We start from the raw sequence: 24,811 nt of genomic DNA on the forward strand, positions 1-24,811 counted from the left end.
GTGCAGGTCTATGATGATTTTTAGTGCTACTATCATCTAGTTCTGATTCTGGTTCTGTCTTGGTTAAGTCCTCAGTAGTCCTGATTTTGAACTGTTGTAGTCCTGTTTTAATTCCGGATCAGTTCTGGGTCTGGTTGAATTGGGGTTTAGTCCCCGTGTCTTGATACAGCCCGACTTTGTTCTGCCTTGCTGCTTAATTAAAAACCTAGTTTAAGGTGTCCTGCATATGTGATATATTTTTTTCCTATATGAAGTCATTCTTTTTTGAACAAAACTCAAAACAGAGCCTATTGATCTCAGTCATTTCTACCCCCCCCCCCAAAAAAAAAACAAAAAAAAAAATCCCACATGCATACTACCCTTTAGGGCTAAGCCCCGGGTGTTTCAAATGTCTGGCTCCACCTCTGATTAAAGCAAGAGTGTGTTTCGTGTACAGTCTGACTCTTGATATTTAATATTCTCACAGACTGAGAGATGAATATGAAGATGCTCAGGCTGTGGTTAAAGTTTTATTCTGTGATATGTGTTACTGTGTCATTTTACCTGAGCTGACTCTAAAAACTGTGAGTGAGGTCCAGCAGGACAATGGATAAACAGGTTTCTGTGTTTGCCTTGAAGCAGGCCAATCATGCTGTCCAATCAGAGCTCTCACCTGTAGCTGACCTCTGAGCAGATTGGACTCTGGACCTGCAGTTTCAGTCTGACTGGATTTGCTCACAAACTCAGGATCTTTTTGTTGTTTCACACATGATGCAGGTTTCCACGTCTCTTCCTCTTCTTCTTCTTCCCCTCACCCTCCTGCTCCTTCATCCCGTCTCCACAGTAAATGGTGGCCATGTTCTGGCATTTCCGGGAGAGTTCAGCCATTGGTTGAACATGCAGACCATCATAGAGGAGCTGGTGAAGAGGAATCATTCTGTCACCATCTTAGTGCCCAATGCATCGCCGTCTGTCAACTACAACAACAGCCGTGACACCGCCAAATTCAACTTCCTGGTCTTCAAGGTAACACTGGTGTTTATACAGCGTGTTTGTAGTCACCCAAAGAAGATCCCTGACAATCACTGTGAAGTAATGGTTCTGAGTCATTTTAATTTCCCGTCCTTCCCCCTGATTACCCACAGACACCTCTCCGTGTTTGTCTCATTTCAGACCTGAAAATCAGAGGAAAGCATTTTTTTCGTTGTTTTTTTTGGCCGTAGCTGATATAGAATCAATGACCTGATCAGGTGTTTCCTCCTGCAGGTGTCGTACAGCCGGCAGGAGTATCTGGACCTTATGCAGGAATTGATGCGTTTCTCCATGTATGAGGCGCACTTGTCTTCACTACTGCAGAAGTTCCTAAAGACGGCTTCCTGGATACTGCACTTCCTGGACTTCGGGAGGCAGCAGTGTGACGGAATGCTGAGGAACAAGCAGCTGATGGCGACTCTGCGCCACACCAGCTTTGACGTCATCTTGCAGGACTCCATGGCAATGTGTGGTGACCTGGTGGCAGACTTGCTCAGTGTGCCACTCATCATCTCAATGCGCTTCAGCTTCGGCAGTGTTTTTGAGCGACACTGTGGCCACGCCCCCGCACCGCCATCCTACGTTCCGTTAGCTCCTCTCCCATACAACGACCACATGACACTCAGTGAGAGGCTGATCAACATGGTGATATATGTGGGGTCGTCAGCAGTAAGCGAACTGACCTGGAAGCTGACGCTCGATCAATACTACAGGGAGATCAAAGGTCAGAGGTCAAGAGTTATGTCTCCACCTCTGAGGGCATCACACAGGGTTTAAATAAACTATCATTATGTGACTGAAGGCAGATATTCAGCTTTGATTCAGAGTTTAACTAAAATAACAGCTCACAGAAATTTCTGGATGCATGCTTAATATTCAGGTAGGAAAATCCCAAAACGTTGATTCTGTTCATCTGGACGTTTTCAGTGGGTGAAAGACGATTTCAGGTGACTTCTTCAGTCTTAGATGACTGCAGGTTTCCCCAACCTTATAAACAGTATATTTGAATAATAACTGAAACTAGTGACGAACAATGGGCTGTGAGGTCAGTTTCATAATCATTAATATACAAATCGTCATGACCATTGATCAACAACCACTGAAAAAGACCATTGATGATTCATTAGTGACCATTGATCATTGATCCATGAGTACCATTCAAAGAGAGTTAGGGAATAAATGCAAAAACAGCATTGTAAGATGGGAAAAGATGTATCCTTAGGCCCCCTCCTCGATTCAGAGATGGTCTTTCCCTTTTCACGTAAATGGCCTCCTTGACTCTGCGCTCAAACCAGCGTTCCTCCCTGTCCAGGGTGTGTACATCCTCATCATTGAAAGAGTGTCCACCGGCCTGTAGGTGTGAATAGACTGTGGATCTGCATTTAATCAATGATCATGACAATGTCCATATTAATGATCAAGAAACTGACCTTACAGCCATTGTTCGTCAATGGTGCTAGTTTCAGTCATTGTGCAAATGTATACGGTTGGGGAAGCCTGCAGTCAGCTGAGGCTGAAGTCACTTAGATGATGATGATGTAACATTTCTCCCACTGGAAAGGCTATTTCAAGATGAACAGAATGAACTTTTTGGGAGCTCACAGATATGTTTACACTCATGTCAAAAGTCTTCAGACAGCTCACTGATGAACAGTGCAGTGGTGGCTTAATGTCTTTCTGATAACCATCTGAGCACATCCAAAATAATCAGAGGTCCACAGAGCAAAGATGTTACAGCAGTATTTATTTGAAGGAATAAACACCTACACTTTCCATGATGTGAGCTGAAAATAAGGATTGCAAAGATTAAGATATGAGGATGTGATGTTAAAGACTGTCTTCCTTAGGGATGGGAATTGATAAGAATTTTGCAATTCCAGTTCTATTGTTAATATCACTTATCGATTCCCACTGACTCCACTTTGAGAGTCACCAGCATCTCTAAGCAGCATATCAACAACATTACATTCATGCAAATTAATTACATGCTGTGGGTCATATGTTTGTGCATGTTGGAGGTATTTCCCCTTACAGAACACTTTTCCTAAAAGTAATGCAGTACATTACTTAATTACACCCAGGAGAAAGACATTCTCGTTATGTTACTTTGATGTTACTCTGTAAAATGATTTGAAACACACTGTCTCATAATCATCATTTAACAATATAAACCTACAGGCTACAGCCCTACACACCAACACAAACCCCTATCCTAATGAGATCACACGTGATCTTTCTCTTAGTATTTAGGTATGAAAACAAATCAAAGATGAAAACCAGCACAAAGACAGTCTTACGCTCTGCTCACATTCACATTGATGCTGTAGAACTGATCACACTGAGCTTCACAGAGCAGACAATGATGAGCCAAAGCAAACTGCAAAACAACCCAAAATTACTCTTTAATGACTGAGTCAGTCAGCTGATCTCAGACCAGCAGAGCAACATTTCAGTATTCAAGTACAAAACTGAAGGCAGAGAGCAGAAACCAGCAGCAGCTGGAGGAAGAGACAGCATTTGATCTGTGGGTTCTTCATCAGTCAAAGGATTTTCATCAAGTAGTGAGAACTGTCCTTTGATGTAAAATTAAATTTGTTTGTAACGTTATTTTTAGATCCTCTGAGAATGAGGGACTGTGTAAAAAAATGTCTGTAATTCATGAACTGTTAATGTTAGACTGAAGTTAAACCCTGAATTAAAGCTGGAAGACTGCACTTAGTCACATCTCGATGGTTTGATGTAAAGTCCGTTATATTGGTGCACAGATGCAGAATTATAGAAACCATCCTTGTCCAAATAACTATGGACCTGTACAAACCTTTATTTTGAAGTCATATCCCTTCTTTCCTGTATGGACAGGAACTCCCAGCAGCGTGTGTGAGACTATGGGGAAGGCCGACGTGTGGCTCATCAGGACGTTCTGGGACATCGAGACGCCACGGCCGACCCCACCAAACTTCAAATACGTGGGCGGTCTACACTGCAAACCGGCCAATCAGCTGCCAGAGGTGTGAGCTCTGATTGCATACACTTTTATACTGAAATGGGACAGGTGAGTGTTGATGTAATGATGATGTCACATCTTCCAGGACCTGGAGGCATTTGTGCAGAGTTCAGGTGATGCCGGCATAATTGTGGCTTCCTTCGGCTCCATGGTAACCAACCTGACGATGCAGCACGCTAACATCATCGCCACCGCCTTTGGTCAGATCCCACAGAAGGTCAGAAGCTCCACCTACTCACAGACAAACAATCAGGGACTGGGCTGTCAGCAGATATTGATTGCATCATTGATTACTTTCTGCAATAATCATCAAAAAAATACCTGCAGGCAGAAGAAGCTCAGATGGTTTGTTTCATCTTTGACTTGAGGAGTGTTTTCTTCCTTTCAGGTGATTTGGCGTTACCGTGGCGAGGCTCCAACTGCATTGGCTCCAAACACGAAGATTTCTGATTGGATCCCTCAGAACGACCTGCTGGGTATGACTCATTCATGATGTCATGGGATTTCAAAATGAAAGCTCAAAGAGGCCTCTTATTCACTTGCTAAGTGGCAACGTACCAAGCCTCCTTCCAGGTCCAGACTCCTCCTGCGTGGATGATAATCCTCCTGTGGATGGCTTATCATTTATGTCCGAAGTGATAACAGTATATTTTATGTTTTTGGTGGTGGTGGTGGTGGTGGTGGGGGGGGGGGGGGGGGGGTAGAAATCTATGTCAGTGCATGGTGTATCTTTACATAGAAGCTAACTAGCTGACTTCCCGTTAACTTTAAACTCTGTTAAACTTTATAAATCTTGGATGCCTGTATGTTAAACTTTATTTAAACAGGTGTGAGAGAAGCCAAACAGATCATTTCATTGAGGATGAAAGAATTTTGGCTGTTTTTAACTCTCAGTGATGCCCAAGTGTTTATTTGAGTGTGGGAATCTTTGGTAAGTTTTGACCCAGAAATGGCAACTAACATAAGATTGAGGAGCCAGATTTACAATATTTGCAAAAAGATGTTCTTTCACAATAAAAGATCTGCATTTGTTTGTCCTCAGGTCACCCAAAGACAAAGGCATTCGTGACACACGGTGGCACTAACGGTCTGTATGAAGCTGTGTTTCACGGCGTGCCTCTGGTGGGCGTGCCGCTGTTTGGCGATCAGCCTGATAATCTCGCCCGTATGAGCCGCCTCGGCACCGCCATCGTCCTGGACTTCAACCATCTGACAGCTGAGGAGCTGGCAGAGGCGCTGCACGTCGTTACAAACCAGCCAAGGTAAAGGTGATTTTAGTGTGGAATTGTGTTTGTATATTTCCTGTTAATAGTTTAGTCTTTGTACAATTGGACCTGTTTAATAACATTTTATTTCCTGTCTTTGACCTGATTCCTTCACAGTAAAAGTGCACTACTGTTTAACAGTGAAACTGTCATATGACTTCCTGTTTGTTCACCATTCACAGCTACAGGACCAACATGCAGCGTCTGTCAGCGGTGCACCGCGACCAGCCAGTAACGCCACTGAGTACCGCCGTCTTCTGGGTGGAGTTTGTGATGCGACATGGTGGAGCTAGGCATCTGCGGTTGGCATCATACGACCTGAACTGGTTCCAGTACCACAGCTTGGACACCGGTGCTGCCCTGCTGGTCGCTTTGATGACCGTCGCTGCTTTGTGGTGGGTGGGGATACGCTACATCCTGCGGCAGTGCAGACGGCGAGCAGGAAGAGAGAAGAAGGACTGAAGAGAGATTTCCTGTTTGCACCGTCCTGTTGGTATTTACAAAGGAGAGTCTAGTAACAAGACTATGTACGAAAGATGGGAAACTTTATCAGCTGACCCTGTTCAAGGCACAAAACATAGGGAGGAGAATATTTAACTTAACCCATGACCTGATTTACAGACCAGCATTTACTACTGATTGAAACAATATTTAACACATAAAAACAAACATGTTTTTTTTGTGCCTGATACTGAAATTAACTAACTACGCCAGTGTTTAGAAAACTCCTTAAAAATCACCCAGAAAACTGACCTCACCTGAGTCCTATTTGGGGATTGCATTTAATCTGTGTTTAACAGGTTAAACACAGATTAACTGGTTTCATCTTCATTAATATCTAAACTTTTCAGAATCCCTTTCCATCACTAATGGTGTTCCACAGGGATCCATCCCTGGACATGCCTAACATGTTCTGATTAAACTGAGAACATGCTGTTCATGAGGTCACCTGAGGATTTCAAGCTTGCAGTTTATATTTATATCTGAACTCTTTGACGTCATAAAATGGAATTTTTAAAATCTCTATGAAGATTTAATGACTCGTTGGATACTAGATAAAATTTTATCACAATGCTGAGCACATATCAATATGAGTTTTATACAGAAACAGTGTACGTTGAAGCTTCAGTGTTTTGGGTTTTTTTTATTACACGTGATTCCTTCCCTGCTCACCTTTGTATGTAAAAATCGGGATGGTTTGCCCTCACAAGCTGAAGAGAGCAGCATTGTGCAGTCTTTATGAGTTTACTACACTGACTAACCAATCACATCCACTTACAGTCAAACACAGTTCTCACATAAAGCTCTCCTTTTCCACTGGAACATTTTCAAAGATTATATTTATGTATCAGAGGTCACACCTGCACCAGCATTTCTTAATCGCTGTATCTGTGTATTCTGGCTATACATGTTGATTGTGCAGAAGTCTCCTTGGACAGAAAGGTCCTGATCACAGTGAGAAACCTGTAAAACTAAAGGATGTGGAAATAAACTGCTGTACTGGAGTTTTTCCTGGGTGCTGCTGTGTGGTTCACTACTCTAAATGTAAATGTTACTTAGAGTCAGTCACACTGCAGAGGGTTTTCAGCAAACACAGTTACCGTGGGTGGCTTTATTTATATTTTCACAGACTAAGTCTGATAATGAAAAAATTGCAGTTCTGAGTCTGTGGTTAAAGTCACCTGCTGTAAAAAATGTTATCTGAACTGAGCACTGACTCTGATGAACCTCTAAGAAATGAGAAAACTTGAGAAACTGTGAGTGAGGTCCAGCAGGACAATGAATAAACAGGTTTCTGTGTTTGCCTCAGGCTTTGTGTTGTCATCCAATCAGAGCTCTCACCTGTAGCTGACCTCTGAGCAGATTGGACTCTGGACCTGCAGTTTCAGTCTGACTGGATTTGCTCACAAACTCAGGATCTTTTTGTTGTTTCACACATGATGCAGGTTTCCACGTCTCTTCCTCTTCTTCTTCTTCCCCTCACCCTCCTGCTCCTTCATCCCGTCTCCACAGTACATGGTGGCCATGTTCTGGCATTTCCGGGAGAGTTCAGCCATTGGTTGAACATGCGGACCATCATAGAGGAGCTGGTGAAGAGGAATCATTCTGTCACCATCTTAGTGCCCAATGCATCGCCGTCTGTCAACTACAACAACAGCCGCGACGCTGCCAAGTTCAACTTCCTGGTCTTCAAGGTAACACTGCCGTTTATACAGCGTGTTTGTAGTCACCCAAAGAAGATCCCTGACAATCACTGACAATCACTTCCTTGGATATTAGTGTCCTTTGAACATTGCTACACATTAGTTAAGGGTTTGTAGTACCTCCCATGAAAAGTTTGATCATCAGACACTTTCACTTTCTTTGTCTGGAAGAAATCATGTTTTTTCTCAGATAACATCCATTCATTAATTTTATTAACTGCGTATCTAACTCAGCATCACAGGGTCAATTTCAAGTGAAAAATAATGTGTTGATGCACTCAGGCTTTCTGCATCAATTTTAGATATTTATTGTTATCTTTTCTCTATTCCACTCTGTGGTGTCACAGTGCTGAGGTCTGTTAATATTTGGAGTCTTGGTTTAAGTTTTGATTTCATTATTTTTCTGATGGCAATTTTCCTAGAGGCTTTGAATATTTGTGATATTGCAGAAGTCCCAATCTTAATTATTCCTAATAATTGTATGAATTTTTCCTGTAATATGCTGGTACCTGTTTTTTGTTAAAACTTTAGCCCACTGTGTGTTTACAGTCCCGTGAGAAGCAGGTTAAAAGTGTAAGTTCATGACAGCTTTGAGGGACCAAGCAGCCAAAGCATAGAGGACACAGGAAAAAATGTCTTCAAAAAGGGTTTTCTTCATTTTAACCCTCAAAAAAGTTCAAAAGACAAAATTCAAAAACATAACTAGCAGGCCCATAAAAGAGGCCAACTAAATATAACTCCACAAAAAGTAATTTCTAGAAACTTAAACAAACAAAGTGGACACAACTTAACTCACAAACTGACCTAGATACAAAGACAAGAGGGTAGCTTTTATAGTGGTTTGGCCAAACCATTTACACACAATAGGGGAAAATAAAAACACACACTAATATTAACTAAGCACAGAATAACATAAGTAAACCTAAAACACCCCTGTTCCTGATAAGCACAAAGTTGGCCCTGCTGAGCAGGCATTTTGTTCTCAGGGTCCTCAGCCACGCCTTTTGCCCAGACAGGAAACAGCCACTGCCCAAAACCAGGTAACTCAAAGAAAGAGAAACATAATTAATATAACAGAAAACATTTTTAGAAAAACCACACAATGCTATTATGCGTGCGCCTCATAAAATCAGTGTTCGGTTTAAATAAAATGATTAATGAATTATATTAATGGAAAAAAAACTGCAAACCAAACTAATAAAGTGAACAATTGGACTGATTTACCCATGTGTGGCTGATGCCATCACAACAGCACAATTTGAAACACACTGAACAAATATGGCTGAAGGGATTTCAGGAGAAATCATCTTCTCTCTGAAAAGAACATTGCAGCATGATTTATGGTTGCAAAGCTGCATCTGGACAAACCACAAGGCTGCTGGATGTCATGGTCTGCAACCTGCTGCCCAGCATTCTGTGTTTTTGGGTTTTAAAGTTCTGTTAAATTGTTTACTTAAGTTTACATTTCATGTATTAGTCTACAACTTCTGTTATATCCTTTGTTGGTTGATTTTGGTATTTGTAGTAATCTTTTATTTAGAGTCCTACTAGTTTTTGCTCCTTTCTTGCTTATAGTAGTTTGCATTGTATTCCTGTTTTAGTTTGTCCTGCCTTCCCTGTGTTCCCCATGTTTAGTTAATGTTTTGCCACTCTCTGTGTTCCCTTAGTATGTTGCCCTCCTCTGTCAAGTTGCTTGTATTAATTTCATTAAGGTGATTGTGTTTTCTCTGTTTAATTATTACTTCCTGTTTTACTTTGAGAGAATTTGTGCTCCTTGTGCTTTGCTTTTAGTTTTGCTTCTTTTGTCTTGTCTGCTCTGATTTGGTTCACCTGTGTCATGTTCTCCACAGCGGTCTCCACTTCCCCTAATCACCCACCTGTATGTGTATTAGCTGTGTCCCAAAACGTAGGCTGCATCCTTTGGAGGACGCGGCCTTCGCGGTCTACGTGGGCCGGGTCCTTCGAAGACCAAGAAAGCCGGAACTGCGAGGCTGTAAAATGGGACAGTCTAGCCTTCAGATTTGCGTCACAGCTGTCTCGGTGGAGTTTAATAAACTCAGCCGTCTGCTCCTTACTATCTAAAATATAACAGGACACTGGCATAAATTCTCGACCGTCTCACACTTCTGTTTAATCAGTTTTCTGTTTGACGTTTATTCAGCTGTGTGAAAATCCTGGAGGAACCCAATGGATTAATAAAGTTTTATTTAATCTAATCTAAGATAACAACTTTGATCTCAGCCAAACTGATTTACTCTGGAACAAATAAAACACCGAAAAAGGAAAACAATTACATTTTTAAGTTATCTGAGTGACTTATATATCATGTTTAACCTGAGTAGCGAAAGACAGCGGGGGTCTGAAAACGATGAAGCCAGGAGTCCGCTGCTCTCGCCGGGTCGAGTGACTATTGAACCCCCTGGCTAGCTATCGAGCGGGTGGGTAACAGACGTCGGAGCACTTTTACAAATATGTGATGTCTTGATAAACCAAGCAGATATTTAAAGTTTACACAGCTACTTTCTCACCTGAAAATATGTTAAAAGTTTATTTTGTGACCCAGAAAGAGTAATAAGAGTAATATTAAAACTTAGTAGCGGCCGCCATTGTTGGAAACTGGAATTGGCTGGGCTATGGCGGGCCACGAAGGACACACCCGACCCATCCTTCAAATTCGGGGAAATTAAGGACGCATTTGAAGGAGTCGACGAATTGGGTCAGCCTTCGTCGCCTGGCTGTGACGTAATCGGCCTTCAAATGCCGCCTCCGAAGGATGCAGCCGACGTTTTGGGACACAGCTATTGTCTCACTCTCCTTTTGTCAGAGTGTCAGTTCATTTTCCCTTTTTGTCTCTCAGCTCCAGTCCCTCCTTGCCCAAGTATCACTTCCCAGTTTACGGCTTTGAGTTTCGTTTTGTGCTTTATATTCTACATTGTATTTTTCCCTACAGCCAAATGGCTCGTTGTGAGTTTACCACAGCCTGCCTTACATGTCTGCATTTGGTTCTTAACACACATCACCCTTTGCAATTTGTGACGGTATACTCTAACCATAAAATGGACCCAGGCACTATCACAGAGGAGTTTAGAGAAAAGAGAATTGTCCGGGAAACCAGTCATGAAGTTTCACTGATCAGCAAGGAGGTGGCTAGCAAAGGTGGACCACCTCTGGTGGTTTGGCCTGGGGCCAGCATCAATGTGGGAGGAAACAGGACAGCTCTGGAGGCCGCCATCAGTGAAGGTGACCGAGCACTATTGGTGGCTTGGCTGGACACTGATGGTGGTGTCACAGGGTGGAATGGACAAAGTTTAAGTTGATATTTTTATTTGCTTGCATGTAGTGATGAGTTTTATTCTTTGATATTTTTAGCGTGTAGTGTTTTATTGTATTGGGTTTTTGCATGCTTATGTTGTGTTATGTGATTTGTTCCGGGGGGATGCCCATTCCACCGCCCCCTTCCTGATCATTAACCTGGCACACCTGGGGTTGGAGATAGCTATTTAATAAGAGAGAGCGTGAGAGGGGAAGAGGAGGAGAGACATGGTGTGGTAACCGGTGTGGGCGACGGCCGCGCAGAGCGGCACAGAGGCCCGGCTATAGGCAGCAGGCCGAGGCGTGCGGCAAAGGAGAACGAGACCGGAGATCGCAGACGACCGCGCACTGGAGAGAGTGATCGGGGCTGAGCGGAGAGGTCTGTGTTGGTGTTGACGGGAGGTAGCTCCTCGCCAAGAGAGGCCCACGGCAGGGGATTGAGAGGCAGCGGGATGGTGCCTTATGTCCCCGGGACGGCGAAATTATGGCTACGCGTGTGAAGCACAACACAGTGGTGGGCGGAGTTAGGAGCTCTGCCCATCCAGGGTAAGTCCCGCTCCATCCCGTCTAAGACGAACCTCCAGTGGAATCTAAGAATGGTGACTGCCGCTGGCCCTCTCTCCTTTTTCTAGTTGGCACCAGAATGAAGAGGCAGACAGGACGGCGACCATCCTGTTGGTTTCTGCACCGTTTGAATTTTTATGGGACTTGACCTCCATGGCTGAGGCCATTGCATTTTGGCTGTATAGTTTTAATTACTTTTAATGTTTTTAACTTCATGTTCCTGCCTGGCCAGAGTATTTTAGTGCTTTCTTTAAAAATAAATTATAGTTTTAGCAACTCATGTTTATGTTTACTACTTCCCTTGGCTGCTCCACTGCTCTTCCCGTCAGAAGGGTTTCCCTTCTGTGTTAAACTTATGTCCCCTGTGAATCCACCTATGACAGTGACGGTGAGGACCCCTCTGTGACTCAAATGCCATGGGACATTGAATTCTGGCTCAGGCCCTGCACTCTCAGGCAGAGCGGGAACCTTTGACTTAGGTGGCATGGGACCGATAGGTTCTGCTGAGGAGCCAGGGATATTGAAGACTCGGGGGACGCAAAAAGCTGATGCCAGCCCCAGCCGATGCAAGTGAAGGTTGCGTAGGCTAGGACTGGACTCATAGCTGACTGTGGAGGCTATGGCAGCGCTGCAGAACATGCAGATCTCCTTAGAGACTGACGCTGCAGCTGGGACCCACCTGCCCCCACCCTGGGAAAAAAAAATTGGGTGCAGGAACAAGCTGGACCCTAGCCACCCCCATTCAGGGAGTGAGGATGGGTGTAGGGTTCTCATACTCAGGGGAGGCCCCGGGTAGATCATCAGTCTCTAAGAGTGCAAGTTGTGATACATAAATATTGTCTGGAAGGACCTGCACATATGCCCTACTAACAGTCTTAGGAATGTAGGCAGTGAACAGTGAAGAGTAAACAGTCTCTGGGAATCCAGGCTCAGGAGCATAATAAGCAGTGCTCTGCTAGGGCTTGCTTAGGAATATCACCAATGGGCTTAGAATGAGCTGACTGAGACACACAATGAGCAGTTGCTGATGAGACTCGGGTATGTTATTATTCATTTCTCAAAAACTTTAACAGTTTTAGCCCCTATAGGCTCAAACAATAATGGCTTGGCTTTAGCAGAAACAGTCTTTGAAGCACCTAATTCAGGTGAAGCCGTTATCATGTTTGCTAACTCAGAAACAGAGCTCAGACTTTAAATGAGCAGAGGTAGAAAAAATAAGCTCAGGTAATTCATTATTGGAGAGTGAAACACTCAACTCAATTCTGACATCAGAAGGCTTTTTTAACCCAAAAGATAACCTCTATATACAATTCACCAGTCTCAATGTTAATACATACAAGAACACAATTAATACCAGCTGAGTCAGCAATAGCTGATTTATTTATTACTCACTTGAAAACAGAAAGGTTTATGTGACCATTTGCATTAGCTAGCACAGAGAATGAAATCGCTTCTGTAATACACCCAACACAACAGTTTATTTATTTACAGATTCATTAGTCTTCAATTTTTCCCCAAAAACCCAGTGGTGGATGGCATTACCTTGGCCTCTAGTAACACTGTGAAGAATCTTGGAGTCATTTTTGACCAGGACATGTTCTTCAATGCACATATTAAATAAATATGTAGGACTGCTTTCTTCCATTTACGCAATATCTCTAAAATAAGAAATATCCTGTGTCAGAGTGATGCTGAAAACCTAGTTCATGCATTTATTACTTCCAGGCTGGACTACTGTAATTCATTATTATCGCGATGTCCTAAAAACTCCCTGAAAAGCCTTCAGTTAATCCAAACTGCTGCGGCAATAGTACTGACTGCTTCCTGGTCCCAACTCTGGATAGCCATGTAGCCAGACTTCTAGAAATCTGCTCCATCCAAAGTGGGATGGATGCCGTCTCACCTAACAAGACCTGGTTTCCTCCAGAAAGCAGTGTTGGGAAGGAGCCTTTTAAATGTATTCCACTACAGATTACAGAATACATGGCACAAAATGTTATTTGTAACGTATTCCGTTACAATACTTTGGATTACTTAATATTGTCATGGTCCTGAGTCTGACGACTCAGTGTTTTGTGTTTCTTTATAATATTCTGTGTTCTTGTTTATTCTGTGATGTCTTTGGGTTCGGTTTGCCATTCGTTAGGGTTTTGTTTTGCGCCTGCCTGCTCCCACTTCTCTGTGTTCCCTCTGTCTGTCTATGGTGTCACTGTCTCTGCTTGTGAGTCTGTCTGTTCAGTTCAGTGTCTTGTCTGGTTCTCTGTGTCTGTTAGTTTCCTGTTTTATTCTGAAGGTCCTTGTCTTATGTGAGTATGTTCAGCTTACGTTTCCCCTGCCTCGTCTGTTGTGATTTCACCCAGGTGTGCTTCCCTCCTGTTTCACATCCCCTGATTACTGGTGTGTGGTATTTATAGTGTGTGTTCCCTTGTCCTCGTGGCTGGTTCGTCTGCGTTTCTCGCTCCGTTGTCCTGTGTGGGTTTTCCCTATGTTCTCGGCGTCTCCCTGCATCTCGGTTTCTTGTCTCAAGATTTCAGGTTTGTTTTTCCTTAGATGTTCCCAGTTTAGGTTTTCTTAGTTTTAAGCTCACCCTCGCCATCTCTGTTTGTATCTACATTGGCTAAATAAACTCACTTGCACCAGAGCTGCCGCATCTTGGGTCCTAAATGATTCACACACGGCTTGCCCCGGCAACCTGTGACAGTACGAGCCAGCCACCATGGACCCAGCGGCATTAAACCCGTCCGAGGAGCTCTGGGACGACATTACCTACAATGTGGAGATGCTCCTCGGGCTGTGGCTGGAAAACCCTCCGAAAGAGCTTCGCTGCGCCGTTGAAAGCCAGCTACAACGGCTCTTTTCTGGCCTGCCATGGCTATTGGAATCGCTTCCCCCGACCATGCAGGCCTTTCTCCACAACACACCACACCTTCTCTCAGCCACTACTGCCTCGCTGCCTGACCCGCTGGATGTGGTTTTGCCCGGCCTGTCGGAGCTGTCTGTGGCGAGGAAACAACGATCGTGCCGCTGGCGCGCCACCCACAGCCGGACGTTCGGACTTCTGAATCACCGGCTCTGGTGAGTGAGGACTCTTTTTCCTGTTTTGGACTGTGGAACTGTTTACTCCGGGGCTGTGTTTTGTGTGGCAGATACGAAAGTGAACAGCTATTCACCTGCTCAGCAGCCTTCGGCTCAGCTAGCTGCCCACCCTCAAGATCGTTTAGCTGCCCAGCAGCCACCTTCAGCTCAGTCTCCTGTGTCGCCAGTGTCTGCCGTAGCCCAGGCTCCAGTGTCGCCAGTGTCTGCCGTAGCCCAGGCTCCAGTGTCGCCAGTGTCTGCCGTAGCCCAGGCTCCAGTGTCGCCAGTGTCTGCCGTAGCCCAGGCTCCAGTGTCGCCAGTGTCTGCCGTAGCCCAGGCTCCAGTGTCACTCATTCACTCCATGCAGGGAGAAAATCTAATTTCCACCCAGGGTGTTTCTCGCACTTTAGCTGCTTTGGGCACAGTTTTGCACTCCAGGGCCTCCCCAGAGGCTAGGTTTCAGTCCCCAGCTGATTCTGGACCCCTGAAGGTTAAGCAGCCCCCAGAGAACTACTCTGTGTCAGCGCTGTCTGGGCAGAGCCAGTGCTCAGCACAGCACCCATTGCCTTCATGTCTGCCAGAGGACTCCATGCCTGCTGGCTTTGTAATAGTCTCCGCTGGAGGGTCTGAGGGAGCCATCCAGCCTGCGGCACCTGCAGAGTCTTCATCCTCGCCTGGTCCAGTTTCAGCGTCTTCATCCTCGCCTGGTCCAGTTTCAGCGTCTTCATCCTCGCCTGGTCCAGCTTCAGCGTCTACACCTGTGGAAGTGATTGTGCTTAACTGTATGAAGCTTATTAGACATTATGAAACAGCTGATACATAAAAGTGAATTTTGCCAAAGTGCTTAAGATACTTTTTAAAATTAGGCTATGTTTTTTTTTCTTAAAGAAATCTACTACATCATGTGTATTTTTTTTTCTTTTTAATGTCATGTGTCATTTATATTGCAAATATTAATCACAGTTAAATTAAGAGGGGATGTCAATTAAAAACTCACGAGCTGTGGTGTCATCAAGTACACCGCCATTCCAATTGTAGAACGATCGCGCTGCGTTCTCGGAAAGTCCAGACTCCCGTATGAACTGTGAAGTCCGGACTAGCGAAAACGTAATTACGGACTCGCGTACTTGAGTATTTAGAAACGGCCTAACAGTCTGCAGTCTATGAATTAACCTCAACTAACACCAGCTAACAATGTTAGCTTGGTGGCCGTCATTAGCCTTCATTAATAGTAATAAAAATCACACAACAATAGTATATTGAAGATGCTGAAGTTTCGCCCATCCCATTCTTCTTATGAAGTGGTGTCCAACTAAGAAATGCATTCCTGCCTCTGCACTGCTGGCTCTGCTGTGCTGGCTCTGGGTCCATTGTGTAACTGACGCCACCAACATTAACAGGACACTTATATTAGAGCCTCTTCTTGCGTGTTTTGTTTGGGTTTCCAGCAATCAGAATCAGAGAAACTCAGACCCGCCGTGTTCCCAGGAGGGAACAAGCATCGAAGGCGTTTAGAAAGGGAGGGGGGATGAGTGTGTATCAGTGTATATGTATGTGTGTGCGTGTCCAGAGTTCAGCTGAGACAGTGTCCTTCGCCCTGCTAGGCTAAGTAAACAGTCTTCCAGCCAACCCAGGTGGCCTTGCATAGAATGGGGGGAACAGACTAAACACAGTCGTTATCAGGGTGTTTTTGTTCGGCTCCAGCCTTGAGACCGCAGCTGGCGCCGAAAGGGTATCCGCATGAAGTGATGGTGCTTTTAACTTTTAACTTTAGTGCAAACAGTTCATATGAATTTCAAAGCAGTTCTAACAGTCCAACACTGGTCTCTCAATCTCCCGTTGGAGAGCCGCGAGCTTCGCCATGATGTTATCAAACTTGCGCTCTGTGATGTTGTCATTCTTGTGCTCAAAGAGCCGATTCTGTGAACTCACGACCACAGTGAGCCTCCCCAAAATGTAATCCAACTTGCACTCAGAGATGTTATTCCGAGCGAGCCCTTCCAAGATGTAATCTAGTCTGCAGTCAGAGATCTTATTCTGAGTATTCACGACAGCCGTAAGCCTCTCCAAGATCTTATCCGTGCTGCACTCAATGAGCCCATTTTGAGAAACTCACACCTCTTCCCATCGTTTCAATCCCAGCGGGCAGCCTTGTGGGGATTTGAACAGCCGGTTCCGCTTCCTTAATTCTTCGATAAGTCCGGGCCAAGCCAGCTCAGCAAGAACCCTGTTACCATGGTTCCGAATAGGTAGATATCTTCAGCACTCAGGCTCACCCAAGCCCAAACTTCTCATTGAGAAAGGGGTGTCAATTGCATTTAGGGACCAGTTGATCAAATCCATAATTCCTCTTTTAGGTTTTAGAGAACAGACTGTGAGAAAGTGTTCCAGGGAAAAGTAATACAAAAAACACAAGACTAGACAAGGACACAAGAGGCTAAGCAGGGAAGCTAAGGGAGAGGAGGAGAGGAGAAAAGTGCGACCGCCTTCGTCAAGAGCAAGAGCAGAAAAAAAAAGGAGTTGTACAAGAGATGGCCACGGGCAGGAATGATTTCCTGTGTCGTTCAGTGGTGCATTTGGAAAGCTGAGCAGTGGCATCAAGGCAGAAGAGCAGTCTTACAGTGGAAAGGAAGTGGTGTGGCAAGTGCAGTGTTCTTTCTTGACCACAGATGCGGGATGATCTGGGAAAGGTTCCTCATCCTCTGACCACTGGCTTGCCAAAAAGGATGCAGGGCCAGGTGAGGAAAAACCAGTCTGTGGAAATAGTGACGATGCAGAGCCAGTGAGGGGACTCGTATCAATTCTCTTGTGTAAACCAAGAATGTGTTTAGAAATCCTAGGCAACTGAAGTAATCATGGGTTGTCCCTGAGGATGGCGTCAATGCCTCTTAGCCCGACTGATAGAATCTTTAAATCAAGGGACTTGTGAATGCAATCCTGAATAATCTTTCCACCTTTTCTCCAAACTCCTCTGGAATAGCATCTGCGGGGGCTGTTTTATGGTTAGAGTATACTTTCAAGATTGCAAAGTGCGAGATGTGTGAGGAACCAAATGCAGACATGTAAGGCAGGCTGTGGTAAACTCACAATGAGCCATTTTGCTGCAGGGAAAATACAATGTGGAATATAAAACACAAAATGAAACTCAAAGCCGTAAACTGGGAAATAATACTTGGACTAGGAGCGACTGGAGCTGAGAGACAAGAAGGGGAGATGAACTGACACTCTGAAAAAAGGAGAGTGAGACAATATGCACACAGGTGGGTGATTAGGGGAAGTGGAGAACAAGACACAGGTGAACCAAATCAGAGCAGACGAGACAAAGGAAGCAAAACTAAAAGTGAAGCACAAGCAGCACAAATTCTAAACAGGAAGTAATAATTAAACAGCGAAAACATAATCACCTTAATGAAATTAATACAAGCAACTTGACAGAGGAGGGCAAAATACTAAGGGAACACAGAGAGAGGCAAAACAAACAAACTAAAACAGGAATACAATGCAAACTACTATAAGCAAGAAAGGAGCAAAAACTAGTAGGACTCAAAATAAAAGTGTGGTGGGGCGTGGTCTGCGGTGCCGTGCAGGGAGGGCGGACGCACCTGCACGGCATCCTTAATCACGCCCGCCTAGTTAAAAACACGGGGACTCAGGGGTTTGGGTGTGTTGTGGTGAGATGTAAATAAAGATGGCTCCGAATGATACTCCGTGGTCCCGCCGTGCCTTATTCTCACCACAAAAAGATTACTACAAATACCAAAATCAACCAACAAAGGATATAACAGAAGTTGTAGACTAATACATGAAATGTAAACTTAAGAAAAATTCTAAAGATGTTTGAACCTAATTTGAAAACCCAAAATACACCGACCACTGGGCAACAGGTCCGAGACCATGACACTGGATTAAGGTCCTTTGGACAGAAAAGGCCAAAGTGGAGATGTTTGTTCATAATGCACAAAACCAAACACAGTATATCAACATAAACACCACTCGCATGAGGCTTTTATTCCATGTTTCATGACTTATTTTATCTTGTCTTTAATCTCCAGGCTGACAGTTTACACACCATTACTGGGCGGTAACTAAACAATAAACTTGATCAGGTGTTTTTTCACTTGCAGGTGTCATATAGCAGGGAGGAATATGTGGGCACCATGCACGAATTCATCCAGTTCTCTATGTACGAGTCACACACCTCTTCACCGCTGCAAAAGATCATGAAGATGAACTATTTCATGGGCCGCACCCTGGACTTTGGGAGGCAGCAGTGTGATGGGGTGCTGAAGAACCAGCAGCTGATGGCGACTCTGCAGGACAGTGCTTTTGATGTTATCCTACAAGACCCCCTTGCAATGTGTGGCGACCTGGTGGCTGACATGCTCGGCGTGCCACTCATCCTCTCGCTGCGCTTCAGCTTTGGCAGTGTTATGGAGCGACACTGTGGCCACGCCCCGTTGCCACCATCTTATGTTCCATTAGCTCCTCTTCCATACAACGACCGCATGACGTTCGCGGAGAGACTGATCAACATGGTGACATATGTGGCATCATCCACGCTAACTGAACTTGCCTGGAAGCTGTCTGTGAATAAATACTATAGTGAGATCAAAGGTCAGAGGTCACATCATAATGATGTCATTATCTGATACACAGTGGTGGGAAAAAGTGTTTGTCCCCCTCCTGATTTACTATTTTTTTGTATGTGTGTCACTCTTAAATGTTTCAGATCATCAAACAAATTGAAATATTAGACAAAGATAACACAAGGAAACACAAAATGCTGTTTCTAAATGAAGGTGTTTTCTATTAAGGGGGGAAAAATCCAAACCTACATGTCCCTGTGTGAAAATGTGATTGCCAGATTACCTAATAACTGGTCGGGGCTCTCTTTGCATTTGGGCAGCAGGTTGCATTTGCAGTAACTGGCAATGAACTTTTTACAGTGCTGTGAAGGAACTTTGGTCCACTCATCTTTCCAGAGTTGTTGTATTTCAACCAAATTGGAGGGTTTTCAAGCATGAACCACCTTTGTAAGGTCATGCCACAGCATCTCAATTGGATTCAGGTCAGGACCTTGACTGGACCACTTCAAAGTCCTTAGGGACTAAGTAAAGCGCTATACAAAAACAGGCCATTTACCATTTACAGGCCATGTTACTTTTACGTCAGATGTACTGGGACACACACTTTTCAAAAAGTTAAACTTTTGTCCCATCAGTTCACAGAGTATTGTCCCAAACTCTGGAGGATCAGCAAGATATTTTCTGCCAAAACTGACACAAGCCTTTGTGTTCCTTTTGCACTGCAGTGGTTTTCGTCTTGGAACTCCGCCATGCAGGCCATTTTTGCCCAGTCTTTTTTATGGTGGAGTCATGAACACCAGTGTTGGGAAGGTTACTTTTAAAATGTATTCCATTACAGATTACAGAATACATGCCCCAAAATGTATTCAGTAACGTATTCCGTTACGTTACTCAATGACAGTATCACATTCTGAATACTTTGGATTACTTAATAAATTATTATGCTTTTTACAACTACATGAATGTACTATTGCTGTGTGATTTATTACTATTACTGAAGGTCCGCGACTCCGAACTGTAGTAAAGGGACCTCTGACTAATACGGCGGGGTCCCTGTCGGCTCGTAGCCGAAAAATAGCTTTACTTTGTTGTGTGGGTCAACTTTGCTTGCGAGAGACAGAGAGAGGCGTTGAAAGGCTGCTCCAACGGAACTTATTGTTTTCGGAGGAAAACACGAACACGGTGTACAGTCGAGTCTTAATAGCTTACTTACAACTGGGCTCATCAGGCACTCTTCTTGGCTGCAGTGGTTATTATTATATTTACATGCTTCCAGCTCTTTTTGCTCAGTGACAGTTCGTACTTTTCCACTCTCCTTTTTCTCCCTCCTCGTGCTCACAGACACATAACGTGTATGGCAGTCCATTTTCCCTGCAACACGGACTACACTGCCCATGAAGCTACATTCTTTAGAGCTATGCCTGTAGCATTCTGCCTATTAGCTTAGCACAAGAACAACAACAACAAAAAGGTGCTCTCTCACCCAGGAAACACAGTTGCAGAGAGAGAGAGCGTCGCCCTGTAACCATGGCAACCGTAGCGCTGCCGCCTGGAACAATAGAACATAGCTGTCAAACAAAACCCAAACAGTCCTGACCCGCGACAATATGAAATAGGAAAATACCGCAGTGTCAATCATTTATTTCAACAAAGTAACTGTATTCTAAATACCACCTTTTTAAATGGTAACTGTAACAGAATACAGTTAATCATATTTTGTATTTTAAATACGTAACGGCGGTACATGTATTCCAATACTCCCCAACACTGATGAACACTGACCTTAACTGAGACAAATGAGGCCGGCAGTTCTTTGGATGTTGTTCCTGGGTCTTTTGTGACCTCTTGGATGAGTCTTTCATGTGCTGTTGGGGTAATATTGGTCAGCCTGCCAGTCCTAGAAAGGTTCACCACTGTTCCATGTTTTCTCCATTTGTGAATAATGGTGCTCACTGTGGTTCGCTGGAGTTCCATAGCTTTAGAAATGCTTTATAACCGTTTCCAGACTAAAAGACTGCATTTTAACTTGTGTTATCTTTGTCTAATATTAAAAATTTTCTTAAGATCTGAAACAGATAAATATGACAAACATACAAAAAAAAGGTAATCAGGAATTGAGCACCTTTTCTCACCACTAAATGTGAAATTTAGGAAATAAAAGTATCCAACTACAAGCTTTTATTTTGAAGTCATATCCCTTCTTTCCTGTATGGACAGGAACTCCCAGCAGCGTGTGTGAGACTATGGGGAAGGCCGACGTGTGGCTCATCAGGACGTTCTGGGACATCGAGACGCCACGGCCGACCCCACCAAACTTCAAATATGTGGGCGGTCTACACTGCAAACCGGCCAATCAGCTGCCAGAGGTGTGAGCTCTGATTGCACACACTTTTATTCTGAAATGGGACAGGTGAGTGTTGATGTAATGATCATGTCACATCTTCCAGGACCTGGAGGCATTTGTGCAGAGTTCAGGTGATGCCGGCATAATTGTGGCTTCCTTCGGCTCCATGGTAACCAACCTGACGATGCAGCACGCTAACATCATCGCCACCGCCTTCGGTCAGATCCCACAGAAGGTCAGAAGCTCCACCTACTCACAGACAAACAATCAGGGACTGGGCTGTCAGCAGATATTGATTACATCATTGATTACTTTTTGGATTAATCATCAAAAAATACCTGCAGGCAGAAGAAGCTCAGATGGTTTGTTTCATCTTTGACTTGAGGAGTGTTTTCTACCTTTCAGGTGATTTGGCGTTACCGTGGCGAGGCTCCAACTGCATTGGCTCCAAACACGAAGATTTCTGATTGGATCCCTCAGAACGACCTGCTGGGTATGACTCATTCATGATGTCATGGGATTTTGAAACAAAAGCCCAATGGGGCCTCTTTTTTTTTTTTTTAACTTCCTCAGGTGGATTGTGATGTTCTTTCACAATAAAAGCTCTGCATTTGTTTGTCCTCAGGTCACCCAAAGACAAAGGCATTCGTGACACACGGCGGCACTAACGGTCTGTATGAAGCTGTGTTTCACGGCGTGCCTCTGGTGGGCGTGCCGCTGTTTGGCGATCAGCCTGATAATCTCGCCCGTATGAGCCGCCTCGGCACCGCCATCGTCCTGGACTTCAACCATCTGACAGCTGAGGAGCTGGCAGAGGCGCTGCACGTCGTTACAAACCAGCCAAGGTAAAGGTGATTTTAGTGTGGAATTGTGTTTGTATATTTCCTGTTAATAGTTTAGTCTTTGTACAATTGGACCTGTTTAATAACATTTTATTTCCTGTCTTTGACCTGATTCCTTCACAGTAAAAGTGCACTACTGTTTAACAGTGAAACTGTCATATGACTTCCTGTTTGTTCACCATTCACAGCTACAGGACCAACATGCAGCGTCTGTCAGCGGTGCACCGCGACCAGCCAGTAACGCCACTGAGTACCGCCGTCTTCTGGGTGGAGTTTGTGATGCGACATGGTGGAGCTAGGCATCTGCGGTTGGCATCATACGACCTGAACTGGTTCCAGTACCACAGCTTGGACACCGGTGCTGCCCTGCTGGTCGCTTTGATGACCGTCGCTGCTTTGTGGTGGGTGGGGATACGCTACATCCTGCGGCAGTGCAGACGGCGAGCAGGAAGAGAGAAGAAGGACTGAAGAGAGATTTGACATTTTTGGAGTAATATATAAATAGGTTTGGAGGTTTTAACCATCCAAAAGAACAAATGCAGACATACTCCACAGGTTTGGTTCTTCTTTCATTTTAAGAACACATGACTGCACTGTCTTCTCTGCTTCAGAGGAGATGTCCTCAAATGCAGCTTCTCAATTATATTTTCTAATAAAGCAAACTGTCTCATCAGTGTAGAGTGATGCCTCTTATTCAGTCTGCCATCTGCCATGAATTTGTGGCTGTGGTCACAAAGCTGTGTCAAAGGTGTGACTGTGAACAGCTACAATGAAAGATGAGTTCACTTTCTGCAGGGGTTTTCCGAGCCAATCCGTTCAGTGTACTTCACGCACTGAACGACAAAAGGAGGCATGTGAATTATATTTTTATTTGTAGTGTTACAAACCCCTCTGACGCCTTGGCTTCCAATCACAAATTCATTGTGCTCTCAGCAGTAATTCCTGGTACCACATTTTGTTTTCTAAATTTTATGTTTATTGGTGTGTGGATGGATGTATTGTCGTGTTCTATTTTCTTGAGAGAAAAAAATGCTCAAATTATGACTTTTAAAAATTAATTGTTAAATCGCTGGTATTTTAAGTTTATTTTACATAGAGCCATGGACCTCTGCCTTTCAGGGCTCAGAGAGACAAAGGATGACACACGAAAGCAGTAAGCATGTTAATGTGATTGGTTAAAAAGTCTGGGATTTAGAATTGGGTCCCCTTATCTGGTTTGAGTCTAGTATCTGGCTCACATTTCATATTCTGCACCTATTGGACATCTCTTTGTAACAGGAGATGACTCTTCCCACATCACCATGGCAACCACCTCTCCTCCTCCGGTCAGGCCTATAGAAGTGAAGAGAGCGAGAGAGCTCTCCCTAGCTCCATTATTTACATAGTTGTTTTCTGGGTAGTGGTGTCAGTGTGCACCAGCCTGCTTCCAAGCTCTATTGTGTAAATCTCTACCATTGGAATGTGTGATATAAGTGTGGCATTTTTTTTCTCAACACTCTATTCTGCATTACATATTTGGGCAGATAAAACATAAATGTAAGTTTACTCTATCAGAATGAGATTTCAGATACAAGTGGTGGAAAGCTTTCTCCAAAAGGTGGACGGTGCCTTCGTGATAGGGTGAGGAGTTCAGTCTTTTGGGAGGAGTTCACAGTAGAACCACTGCTCCTCCACATGACAAGGAGACATCCAAGGCTGTCGCCTCCTGGGTAAGGTGTTCTGTTCTCCTGGGAGGAGTCCCCCAAGTGTAGACCCGGGACATGCTGGAGAGATTGCACTTCAGATTAGCAGAAGAAAACAACTAAATGATTTACTGTTTTATTTTAGATTTTAACCTTTATAGAAGTAGGTGGGTGAACAGCATTCATCGTTCATAATGCACGTCGCACTCTTCAGTTGCAGTTTTTCGGATGTTCATTTGTTATATTTTAATAACACGTTAACTTTTGTCGTAACATGTTTTCATATCATATTTAACATCATTTTATTTGAAGTGTTTTTCTGCCTCGCTGTCTGGAGTATAACATGTAATGTTGCTAATGCACAATAAGATGCTGCACAGTTAAGCATCATGGTTCATTATTTAAAAATGTGATTAATGGTTTAAAACAGCTTTGTTGTTGTCAGCTTCCATTAAACAGTTCTCAAATGTAACTTCATATCTGAGTGTTTCTTAGTGCTAGACCAGTCGATTAGTCAAAAAGATTTTTCTATGGTTAGTCGACTAAGACATTAGTCCAGGAACATCCCTAGTCTACACGGTTGTGTTGACTACCACAAGGTGAAGAAGGTCTCAGTTTGATGCTTTATCCACACGCTGCATGTCCTGCAGCCAATTTGGATGATCTTAAAATGGTGATCCCGAAAATGGTGCTCCAGTTCTTGCCCCTTGGTCGCCCACTGTGACGTATCAAAACTACTCTCTGAGGCAGGTATCCTCACCTGAATATACACCCGGACCAAACTTTAGTTCATCTGAAGAACAATTCATCTTTAATTATTGTGGCTAACAGCTCATATTTCACTTGGAGACTAAACTACTGTTAAAACTGCATAAATGCACACAACTACTATCATGGAGACTACAGACTGGACCAGATGATG

At 44.0% G+C, this 24,811-nt stretch overlaps 2 protein-coding genes across 3 annotated transcripts; both read left to right on the plus strand.

The window, feature by feature from the left end:
* Positions 1–593: 593 nt before the first annotated feature.
* On the plus strand, positions 594–6,808 carry LOC120730379 (UDP-glucuronosyltransferase 2A1-like). 2 transcript variants are annotated; one of them, XM_040026763.1, is made up of 7 exons: positions 594–1,005; positions 1,246–1,735; positions 3,871–4,019; positions 4,101–4,232; positions 4,404–4,491; positions 5,058–5,277; positions 5,463–6,808. In XM_040026763.1, the coding sequence occupies exons 1-7, from the start codon at positions 748–750 to the stop codon at positions 5,740–5,742; spliced, it is 1,617 nt and encodes a 538-aa protein (XP_039882697.1). In that variant the 5' UTR covers positions 594–747; the 3' UTR covers positions 5,743–6,808. The 2 variants fall into 2 exon arrangements, with proteins under 2 accessions (XP_039882697.1, XP_039882698.1); XM_040026764.1 differs by lacking the exon at positions 594–1,005 and having other exon boundaries at positions 1,635–1,742; positions 5,463–6,807.
* Positions 6,809–7,088: 280 nt separating this feature from the next.
* On the plus strand, positions 7,089–24,353 carry LOC120730380 (UDP-glucuronosyltransferase 2A1-like). Its single transcript, XM_040026765.1, has 7 exons — positions 7,089–7,475; positions 18,560–19,049; positions 21,239–21,387; positions 21,469–21,600; positions 21,771–21,858; positions 21,991–22,210; positions 22,396–24,353. The coding sequence occupies exons 1-7, from the start codon at positions 7,218–7,220 to the stop codon at positions 22,673–22,675; spliced, it is 1,617 nt and encodes a 538-aa protein (XP_039882699.1). The 5' UTR covers positions 7,089–7,217; the 3' UTR covers positions 22,676–24,353.
* The last annotated feature ends 458 nt before the right edge of the window (positions 24,354–24,811 follow it).

Source organism: Simochromis diagramma, unplaced genomic scaffold (genome assembly GCF_900408965.1).
Source record: "Simochromis diagramma unplaced genomic scaffold, fSimDia1.1 OVJJ01000293.1, whole genome shotgun sequence".
Taxonomy (NCBI): domain Eukaryota; kingdom Metazoa; phylum Chordata; class Actinopteri; order Cichliformes; family Cichlidae; genus Simochromis; species Simochromis diagramma.

What these genes read in the sequence shown, in the direction of transcription:
- LOC120730379 (XM_040026763.1), top strand. Translation starts at nt 748, where the DNA reads ATGATGCAGGTTTCCACGTCTCTTCCTCTTCTTCTTCTTCCCCTCACC. An exon ending in CGGCCAATCAGCTGCCAGAG is followed by an intron (nt 4,020 to 4,100) that starts GTGTGAGCTCTG and finishes CACATCTTCCAG; the next exon opens with GACCTGGAGGCATTTGTGCA. An exon ending in TTGGTCAGATCCCACAGAAG is followed by an intron (nt 4,233 to 4,403) that starts GTCAGAAGCTCC and finishes TCTTCCTTTCAG; the next exon opens with GTGATTTGGCGTTACCGTGG.
- LOC120730380 (XM_040026765.1), top strand. Translation starts at nt 7,218, where the DNA reads ATGATGCAGGTTTCCACGTCTCTTCCTCTTCTTCTTCTTCCCCTCACC. An exon ending in CGGCCAATCAGCTGCCAGAG is followed by an intron (nt 21,388 to 21,468) that starts GTGTGAGCTCTG and finishes CACATCTTCCAG; the next exon opens with GACCTGGAGGCATTTGTGCA. An exon ending in TCGGTCAGATCCCACAGAAG is followed by an intron (nt 21,601 to 21,770) that starts GTCAGAAGCTCC and finishes TCTACCTTTCAG; the next exon opens with GTGATTTGGCGTTACCGTGG.